Raw genomic sequence first — 10,998 nt, forward strand, 5'->3', positions numbered from 1 at the left:
GGCTTGTAAGGTTTCTGTTGAGAAGTCTGATGATAGCCTGATGGGTTTTCCTTTGTAGGTGACCTTTTTCCTCTCTCTTGCTGCCTTTAAAACTCTGTCCTTGTCCTTGATCTTTGCCATTTTAATTATTATGTGTCTTGGTGTTGTCCTTCTTGGGTCCCTTGTGTTGGGAGTTTTGTGTACTTCTGTGGTCTGAGCGACTATTTCTTCCCCCAGTTTGGGGAAGTTTTCAGCAATTATTTCTTCAAAGACACTTTCTATCCCTTTTTCTCTTCTTCTGGTACCCCTATAGTGCAGATATTGTTCCTTTTGGATTGTCATACTGTTCCCTTAATATTGTTTCATTCTTGGAGATCCTTTTATCTCTCTCTGCGTCAGCTTCTATGCGTTCCTGTTCTCTGGTTTCTGTTCCATTAATGACCTCTTGCATCTCATCCATTCTGCCTTTAAATCCTTGCAGAGACTGTTTTATTTCTGTAGTCTCCCTCCCTACTTTGTCTGTTAGCTCTTGCATTTTTCTCTGCAGCTCCATCAGCATGGTTATGACCTTTATTTTGAATTCTTTTTCTGGGAGATTGGTTAGGTCTGTCTCTCCAAGCTCCTTCTCAGGGGTTGTCTCTCTTATTTTGGTCTGGTTCAAATTTTTCTGCGTTTTCTTGGTGATAGAGGTAGTTGTGGGGAGCTGGAGCATGTGTCGACTGAGAGAACATCCCTTCTTGTTAGTTTGTGGCCTTCCTCTCCTTGGAGAACGGCAACCTCTAGCAGCTTGTGCTTGGCAGCTGCGCACAGACGGGGTCTCTGATTCTTGCCCGGCCTCTGTGGAGTAAGGTACGTGGTTGCTGTGAGCGTGGCCGTTCTCAGGCTGCTGCTCTGCTATGGTGGGGCCGCGTCGGAGGGGTATCGAATGGGAGGCTGTTTATTGCTGTGAGCGGCCTCAGAGCTGCACTGCTGCCCAGGGGGTTAGGGCGCCCAGAGTTCCCCAGGATTCCCAGCTGCTGGGCCGAGTGTCCCGGGACTCTTCCTTCCAGCTATAGGGTCCCTGTCCCTTTAAGATTTTCAAAAAGCACTCGCTTTTCTTTGTCCCAGGGGTGCCGGCTGCGGGGACCTGCTCGCAGGTTTTACTGTCCCATTTCCCTACTATCCAGCACACCGCACACTGTGTCTCTGTGCTCCCGGTGCGGATGGCTGGGGCTGGGTATTTAGTCGTCCTGGGCTCCCTCTCCCTTCCCGCTCCGACTCCTCTCCTCCTCCCGGGAGCTGGGGTGAGGGGTGCTCAGGTCCCGCCAGGCCACAGCTTGTATGTTACCCATTTCATGTGGTGCTGGGTTCTCGCAGGTGTAGATGTAGCCTGGCTGTTGTCCTGTATCTTCTGGTCTCTCTTTTAGGGATAGTTGTATTTGTTGTATTTTCAAAAATATATATGGTTTTGGGAGGAGATTTCCACTGCTCTACTCACACCGCCATCTTGGCTCCTCTTTCCATTACTTTTTAATTTTAAAATTTGTGGTGTCAGCACTTAGGAATTTCTCACTTTATTGTTTTTTGATACTTTCCTACTGTTAACTTAAACTGTCATGTTTTGCTGGAGATTCTGATTTTTATGAAAATCACTGTTACTATCCTTGCAAAAATATTAGAAATCTTCCTTTAATGAAGGTCAGTCAGAACTTATTTCCAGATCTGAGAGCTGAGTTACAGTTTAGGTTCTACTTTATATAAGTGACACTGAGTAGGATTCATCATTTCTATTTCCTCATGTGTAAAGAGTCTGACTTACATCATATTCAGTCTGCTTTCTGCTAGTCCAGAAAGATTCTATACTGAAAACTTAAATCCAGTGTAACCAAGTTAATATTGTTTAGCTATTTTCCTTTCATTCCTTTCTTCTTCTTTCTCAGCTCCTCCAAAATGACTTTTTACCAGAAGTTGCTCTATTAACTCTCTTACCTTTCTCTAGACCTTACCTCAAATCCCACTTTCTTAGACAAAGCTTAATATAATATAGAACAGAACAAGAACATTTAAACAAAATTTAAGTAGAAAAACGAAACTTGAATTTTATTATCAATGTTATACATGTATATAAAATTATGTGCATATATATATACATGTGTTATATGCATATCTATAATATAACATATCATTGTGGAGAGAGAGGAAAACTCAAAACACATTATATATTTTCTATTGAGAATACATTTAAAAAGAAAATAAGTCCTTGTTATACCAGGTTAGGGCTCCTCAGTAAGTCAAATTTTTAAATTGTTACCAGCGCCTAGACAGCTTTTAGTGCTTTTATACTTAAGAAAGTAGAACATCTCATTTCCTCCAGATAAACAGGTAATAAGGCTATTTAGATAAACAACTATAACATAATTTTTAAGTATTAAAACTTTTGTTTTAACTTCTTTTATTGATTGTACCTAACCAACATGTTAGTAATGATTTTCATGTTAGGTAAGTATGTTGTTACTCAAGATTATTCTAATGTAAGGTTGTTTGTCCCTATATGCAATTCCCTTAAACAATTGTACTTTTACTTTCTTGAATTTAGTTTTCTAGGTTTTTATCCCTTCCCCATTAGTCGTTTATTCTAGTTGATACTACCAAGGGATAATTGCTTCTTTCTTACTGTGTGCAATTTCTAATATGTGTAATTGGGTGCAAAATAGATTCCGCTTTAGAGAGAGATTCTCATCACATGATGTGAAGTATGTGGACTTTGTCACAACCGTTACAAAGTCCCACAGCTCTTAACTTTTGAATGACAGAATATCAATTTTTCAGGACTGCTGGCCACCTGAAAGGTGGGTGTTGCAAATAACAAAAAATTTTTAGTGACTTTATTCTTAATTTAAGGAATTCCAGAAAAATGACAAATGTTTTCTTAGAGCTCAGTGGCTTGATTTTTATTTTTTCTTAATGAAACACCCTAGAACATTTGTAATAGTTATTTGCTCCTTTAAACTCTCCCAAATACTAGAAGGGTCTGGATCTTGATGTACTATAATAACTCCAGTAGATCTGAAAGTATTGTTTCAAACAGGAGTCAGATTCCTTTAAAATACAAAATTTTATGACATGAAAATCAATGGTTTCAAATCTGATGATGCATCATAATCTCACAAGAAGCTTTTCAAGAAAGCATTTTTTTCCCTAGACGTTGTAATTTGTAAATTTTGAGGTAGGGCTCAGAGCATATGTATTTTTAAAAAGTTCTACAAGTAAGTATAATGCCAGCCCGGGGTGAGCTTGACTGTAGTAAACATTATATACATCCCCCTGTGTTGGGTGGGCAGAGTGGGTGACCCACCATCTGCCTTCAGTGCTGTTATGTAGCCTTTGTGATTTGCGGTGACTCAGCCTGTGTGTTTCATTGTGCATGTGTGCGCATGTGTGTATGTGGAACAGAAAGGAGCAAGGGTTTCCCCCTGGACCTTGGTAGTAAAGCTAAAAGTAAAAGAGAGTAGTGGTATGCTACTTTGTTTCTCTCTTCTCTCTCTCACTCACATTTTTAAATGCATATACCATAAAACAGCCTATATCTTGAATAATAAGTAGTTGTGAGTAGCAGTGATTGAGGAGAGAGTTGTTGACAACAGAGGTATAGAGATTTGGGGTGGGCGGGGATGTCAAGGGAGGAGAGTCTTTGGCACCAGTAGAAGAAGTAAAAGGACCCTGGAGACAAAGTCTGTTGCTGTCTCCGTGGTTTCGTCCCTTGGACATAGACCTCCCATCTTTGTCATGGTGCTATAGAGTTTACCCTACTCTAAAAATTTAAGTGTAATGACGTTTCATTGTTCCTATAAATGAAAACTAAGCTCTGTTGTTTTTCTCCCACTTCTACTTCTTCCAGATCCCGGTCTCCAGAATCTCCCCCATGCCTTTTCCTACACCGCAGGTCTCTCCCAGGGCTCGTTTTCCAATCTCCATCACTAGTCCTAACAGAACAGGAGCCAGAACTCTTGCAGACATCAAAGCAAAAGCCCAGCTGGTCAAAGCCCAGAGGGCAGCAGCTGCAGCTGCAGCCGCGGCCGCCGCAGCCGCCACAGTTGGAGGGACCATTCCAGGACCTGGCCCAGGGGGTGGACAAGGTCCAGGAGAGGGTGGGGAAAGGAGAACTGCTAAAGGAGGGAGTCCAGACTCGGACAGAGCCAGTGAAACTGGAAAGGGCCCCGCACTGGAACTGGCAGGAACTGGAAGCAGGAGAGGTACGAGAGAGCTTTTACCCTGTGGTCCAGAGACTCAGCCCCAATTTGAGACCAAGACCCCAGACCAGGCACAGCCTCATAGTGTCTCTGGAGCACAACTACAGCAAACCCCCTCAGTGCCTCCAGCATCTGCCATCAGTGGACCCTGCACAGATGTCCCACCACCAGCCCACACTAACACACCCCCACCAGCTTTAGGGAAACCGAATAATGAAAAACTGAACAACGCCAGGGCAGCAGCCACAGTGGCCTCTCTGCAAGGGCCCAATATTTGCAGGCAGGAGAAGGCACCTTCATCTTCAACAGATCCTGCTCTAATCTCAGGTGCCTCACCTGCTCATTTTTCAGCAGATGGCACAGGTGAGCCCAGAGCAGATTCTGGTCAGAACATACCAAACCCTTTGACCTCAGCAGAGACAACAGCTAGTGCTTCAGTGGGTGCAACTCCCTCTGCTTTAACGTCTGTATTAACCACAGCCACTTTAGAAAAGCTTCCTGTATCCCAGGCCAGTGTGACTGTAGCACCTACTGGATCAGCTCCATCCTTGAGCACTTTGCCAGCAGCTTTTAGCCTTAAAACTCTAGGAACGTCTGCAAATATGAATGGACCCATTCCAAGGCCGAGCTCTAGTATCCCTGCTAATAATCCTTTGGTCACCCAGCTGCTCCAGGGCAAAGATGTTCCCATGGAGCAAATTCTGCCTAAACCTCTCACCAAAGTTGAAATGAAGACTGTTCCACTGACTACAAAAGAGGACAAGGGGGCAGGAGCACTCACAGGCACCAACGTAACAGAAAATAGCTCCGGAGAGAAAGGTACTGAGAGGCCGTCTCAGCCAGCTCTACAGCAGCTGAGTAAAACCTTGCAAAGTAAGCAGCTCCCCCAGGTTCCAAGACCCCTTCAGCTCTTTTCAGGTAAGGATCTGAGGGACTCTTGCATTGACACACACCAATACCAAGAAGGACTGAGTAGAGCAACCCAAGATCAGATTCTTCAGACTCTCATCCAAAGGGTTCGGAGGCAGAATGTTCTCTCCCTTGTACAGCCCGCTCAGTTCAACTTCACTCACTCAGGTTTCCATTTAGAAGACATCTCCACAAGCCAGAGGTTCATGCTGGGGTTTGCTGGCAGAAGGACATCGAAGCCTGCAATGGCAGGTCACTACTTACTCAATATTTCCACCTATGGCCGCGGTCCAGAGAACTTGAGGAGGACCCATTCTGTCAACACAGAAGACCGTGTTTGTGTGAGCAGCCCCATGGAGGCCTTGAAAATGGGACATACAGACAGTAAATGTGCAACAGGTGATAGTAGCAGTGGCAGGGAAGAAGACAGTGACGAGGAAAGTACTGGTGATGAGCAGGAATCTGTCAGGGTGAAGGAGGAGCCCCAGGCTTTTCAGAGCTCTGGCAAGTGTGAAGCAAGTTCAGGACGCCACATAAGAGAAGCTCTATCAACCAGTGATGGTTTAGCTAAAGAGAATGTGAAGGCAGAGACACCAGTGCATGAGCAAACCACTTTAAGCAAGGAGAGTTACCTGTTCACTAGAGGCCAAACATTTGATGAAAAGACCCTAGCCAGAGATTTTCTTCAGGCAGCACAGAAGCAAATGGCTCAAGCAGTAAGAGGTAAGACAATGCGTAGCAGTCCTGAGCTGTTCGATTCTACCATTCTTCCTTTACCTGCAGATAGTCCCACCCATCAGCCTCTCCTCCTTCCACCACTGCAAACTCCAAAGCTTTATGGAAGCCCCACACAGATCGGGCCAAGCTACAGAGGCATGATCAATGTCTCCACTTCATCTGACATGGACCATAACTCTGCTGTACCGGGGATGCCTGACTGTAGCCAGGTATCTAGCAACGTAGGTGATGTCATGTCCTTTTCTGTGACTGTCACTACCATCCCTGCTAGTCAAGCTATGAATCCCAGCAGCCATGGCCAGACCATTCCTGTTCAGGCCTTTCCGGAAGAGAACAGCATAGAGGACACGCCTTCCAAATGTTACTGCCGATTGAAAGCCATGATCATGTGTAAGGGGTGTGGAGCTTTCTGCCACGATGATTGCATTGGCCCCTCTAAACTGTGTGTCTCCTGCCTTGTTGTTCGGTAATGAAACTAGAAAGGGAACACACTATAAAGGAGACGGGAAGGGTTGTCAAGTGTTTTTTTGCATCCTTTTGGAATCACAGAAATAAATGAGTAGGTTTCTGTTCTCATAAGAGACAAATGTTACTTAATCAGGAATACAAAGTACAGATCTTAACATTTTAGAGGAAGAGCACCTTGTATAGTAAGTCTGAGTCAAGCAAGACTTTGTGAATTTGTGACAAGTTTGCACTTACAAAATCATGTAAATATGTCACATTTTGTTTTAACATTATTTTTCCAAGTGTTTAAGTAATGTAGTGCTTTGAATTCAGATTTATGTTTTACTTTCCATGGCTCTGAGAAAAGTTGAATGCTGTGCCTGGTGAAAGGAAACTGTCTCCCTTCTGTCCACTTTCCTAAGAGGCTAGAAAAGGGAAGGAGTGAAGGAATGGCCTGCAGAAATGATTTTTTGTCAGTTTTGACTGCAGGTTTACATATTCAGCCTTTGCACGATCTGAATTCAGAGTTTACTCAGTCTCTTTACCTTAGAGGGAACCTTTATAAGTTTAAATTTGTGAGAAGGTATTAATGTCACAGGTAGTATGTCAGACGCTGAAACCTCAAGGCTTGGTTCTTGGCTTCCGTAAACCAGTACAGTTGTCAAGCCCTCTGCTTGCAATTTGTGGATCCTTGCTTTTGCCTAATCCCACTCTTCTTCCCTGAGACAGTGCATGTGGTCCCATGAAGGGTACGCCTCTCTGGGGCTCTTGTATTACCATAGCCTGTGCAGGCTGACAATTCTAGCAATAATATCCAAGTACTTCATCATTCATGGGAACTTGCAAATAGGTTTGAAATACTAGTATAAAATTAACAGGGAAGTGTTAGCAATGGGGTGATTTGAACTATGTGTGTTTTCTTGGGCAAGGAGAATAAAGGGGCAAAACCTGTTAAAGTGAACCTAAAGAACTTTGGAAAATGATTTTAACACTAGAAACAAGGTAACCCCTCTTTTCCTCTTCTCTGCTGACCCCTTACCTAATGTTCTAGTGTCAGCTGTTGATGCAGGTAGAAAAGCTCATTAATGCCACATTTGCCCATTCTGCTCTGACCTCTCAGGCATCTGAGGAGTATGGAGTAATCTTATCATCTATTACTTTGAACACACATGCATAGTAAAAGTCAGACACCTTAACTGCTTTAGAGGATATGTCCCCATTTTGGATTACTGCTTTCTGTGCACTAGAAATTTATCATGTTAAGGGGGCTTAAGTGGATGGCTAAGGGAACAATTTAGAAAGGAAGAGAAATTAGCTCCAAAGTTTTGTTGTTTTTGTTTTTTTGTTTACCTTTTTGTTATTTTTTTAACCCTGTCTATAATGATGGAAGAAGTTTTGAGTACATTTATTTAGGTCATGGTTAGAGAACATTGAAAGAAATCTACAATTTTCAGAATTTGGTGTTAAAAAATCAGATATTGTCAGTGTGCATCATTTGCACTTGATTTCAAGGTTCCTAATTTCAAGTGTGGAAAAATATTACTGCAGTTTAGTACAGTTGTAGTTGAACTTAATATTCAGGTTGTGATATTTAAACATGCAGAACAGTGTAAACTTGTTAAGTCACATTCCAGATGAGGAAAAAGTAGGCAGTAATAATCTTGGCTTTGCCCCCATTCAGCTGCCCACCCCTCCTCACCCCACCCTCCTCATTATATACTCTTAATACTCTCAAACTCCCTAAGGAACTTACTACTTCACTATTTTTTGTTTTTCATTTATGTTTTTTTTGTGGCCCCTGGCAAATACAGGATTGATGCCTGTATTCTAGTTTCAGCCAAGAGACTATCATGACTTCCTAACTTCCCTTTTTCTTCCAACACACACATCGCTAAGAGATAGGAAGGCTGCAAGGATCCAAGGTTAAGAAGTGAGTTCTCCAGCCACGAACCAGTGGGAAACAGAAACCATGGTTCTGTTCCCTAATTTCCAGTATACCCTGGTTGTTCCAGGGATGGGGGTTGGGGCTTAAAAAGACCTGTTGCAGTTTAAAACTTTGCATGCCCAGTTTCTTCAGTCTGCATTTAAGTGGTAGGACTGAGGCCTGGTCTGCATGTTGGAAGTAGTTGAGTGTTTCAGAACCAGCCACGTGCTAAACATTAATTACCAGTTTGGATTGGTTGAAGGGATTTTTCTTCTTAACACATTTTCTGTCACAGGAAGTCTCTCCTCCATCGTTCCCCTAAATCTGAGGATGGACAGACAAACCAGGAAAGGAGGAAAGGCATCAGGGATGTTCATGTTCATTTAGAGAGCAAACCGTATTGTGCCTCTTCATTTTGACCCAGGCTCTTGCAGATAAATCCTAAGCATTGCTATACACTAGATTCTCTTAACAAATAATGCCCAGCTAATAAAGTTTTTGCATTTATGAATGCCCCTAAAACATTGTCAGCTAGGTACACTCACAGCCTCAATCTTGACCAAATGAGAGAATAGTTAGACTCTCTTTGGTTGGTAGAAAATTGAATACAATCCACTTATCAATGTGTTTCAAAACAGTGGTTTCAAGTAGAAATTCATCTGAACTGAACAGAAAAAAAAAAAATTACAGTGTTGTGGCCCTTTTGAAAATGAATGAGTAGGAACAGGAAAATCTTGAAATTATTAGAGTATGGTATGCCAGGACATTTAAAGCAGTTTTTATGTTAGGTTTCTGAGTTACTGAAATTAAATCTGGAATATTTCTAATAAAAATGCTAAGCTTATTTTTATGGTTTTAAGTTGCACTGTTTCTAGTGACTAGTCAGGCATTATGCCTGATGCTTATGCCTCCAGGGTATGCATCTCAAGCCTTCAGATACCTTTCATGGCAGATTAGCCAGGGGAGATAGCATTAGCAATATATATCATCTCAGGCTTACTTATGAATGTTCTAAGTTGTCTAGTAGAGAAGGCTCTCTGAATCTATAAGAACTTTTATTCAAATTCTCCATCATATTAGAAAGCCAGATAACCTGTAGTGTTTGCTCTACTTCTATTCCTTAAACCCTATCTATGTTCAAGACACTGAAGCTACCTGTGGTATTCTTTGTAATATTTTAAAAATAAGATCTGGCAAATGGGAATTTTCTCTTGGGAGTAGGGGAGGCATGCAGATGTAGCTATTTTAGGAATTATCTCAGATTTAAATAGGCAAAGGAAGACCTCACTTCCAGGTGAAGGTGTGAATTCATGCATATTAATGATCTGCCAGTCAGCATCCTGATTGCTTATTATTGCCTTTCTCCGCCTTGAGAGTCCTTGAGGAACTCTAAGGGGAAATGATTCGTTATAATGAGGGGGTCTTCTCTAGTTAGCACACTGCTGTTTATTTCTGGAACTCCCTTTCAGTGAGCAGTGCTAGGGTCATTTTCTCTGGGACCTAGAGGTTTCACTTCACGGCCAGGAGGAAAAAGTCTCCCCAATGTACAACAATGTTCTAAGTAAAAACTCGGCCAAGGGTAGTTTTCAGCTCAGTTTATAGAATAGTCCAAAGAGACTGTGAGAAACATGATGATAGGCAGGGATCTTTCCTACCATGTTTCAATACCTATATACCTATTGAAGGGGAACAATAGGTAAGCATTTCCTAAAGTTGAAGTAAGAGCTTCATAGATTCTTGGTTACTTTATTTTTTTTAATGCTTTACATTTGATACAACTATTAAAGATCAATTTTAAAAATAGCTTTCCAGTAATATATTTTAACTAATATATATTTTAATATCTATGTAAAAAGTGACAGTGGTATGTTTAATGTAGGACCTCACTGTTAAGGCACAAATTATTTCAAAGGAAGTTACTCTAAAGACACTCAGATTATTTCCAGAAAATGCAATAAGGGGAATCGTTTTGGAGTTTATTTTTATTTTAAAAGAAAATTGACTTATTTACCACAAGCTGTTTTTTTCCTTCTGGCTATAAGGTTTGTACAGACTGGTTTGGTAAATGCTAAACTTTTGTGTATTTTGCCTTTTTAAAGGAATTGTTAACATTGGAATTGAGGGTATGTACAGAGAAGTTGGTGTCAACACCATTTAAAAAGTCATATTTTTTCACAAATATAGAAAAATCATTTTACATAAGAATTTTAAGTATTTGCAATAAATATATGTATATAGATTGTATGTATTCATATATTCTTATTTTTCATTTTATGATTATGTAAAAGACAAAGTGAAAATAAAAACGTCGGCGTGTTTGGTGAATCTTAAGGTCTGGCGTGCACCTGAGAGTGGTGTGTCTAAGGCCCTCAGTTGCTGCCTGACGTCACTATTGGAAAATCACCACCAATTATATAGAAGAGTAAAATGAAGAATTTGGTGATAAATAAATCAGGGTCACATGTTTCAGAACTCTAGCTAAAGTAATAAGTTCTCCTAATCTGTCCATCTCTGTGTTTTCAGCAACTGTTCTGTCTCCTAAGCACCTAATTTGGGAAAGTAAAAAAAAACTATACATTCTTTTTTTTAATGTACTCATTGTTTGCTTCTCAAACAGAATGGTAAGAAAATATCTCAGGTGAAAAAATGGGTTTTCCTTTCTCCAGTGTTTAGTAATTCATTAGCAAACATCACACACCGCCACCTTCCAGCCTGTTGGGATATGTGATGAGATGATGTCACGAAGAGAATAGAAAACTTTTTCTGTTTCCC

At 41.3% G+C, this 10,998-nt stretch overlaps 1 protein-coding gene across 6 annotated transcripts in view; it reads left to right on the top strand.

Annotated features, from left to right (window-relative positions):
• The window catches only part of ASXL2 (ASXL transcriptional regulator 2), a 147,578-nt gene extending 137,112 nt beyond the window's left edge, over positions 1–10,466 (top strand). For all 6 annotated transcript variants that reach the window (XM_057497362.1, XM_036881626.2, XM_057497360.1 and 3 more), the window contains one exon: positions 3,857–10,466. In XM_057497362.1, coding sequence (XP_057353345.1) covers positions 3,857–6,325 — 2,469 coding nt within the window. In that variant the 3' untranslated portion in view covers positions 6,326–10,466. The remainder of the gene's footprint in view (positions 1–3,856) is intronic.
• Positions 10,467–10,998: the final 532 nt, after the last annotated feature.

The sequence above is a fragment of the Manis pentadactyla genome, chromosome 2 (genome assembly GCF_030020395.1).
Source record: "Manis pentadactyla isolate mManPen7 chromosome 2, mManPen7.hap1, whole genome shotgun sequence".
Lineage (NCBI taxonomy): Eukaryota > Metazoa > Chordata > Mammalia > Pholidota > Manidae > Manis > Manis pentadactyla.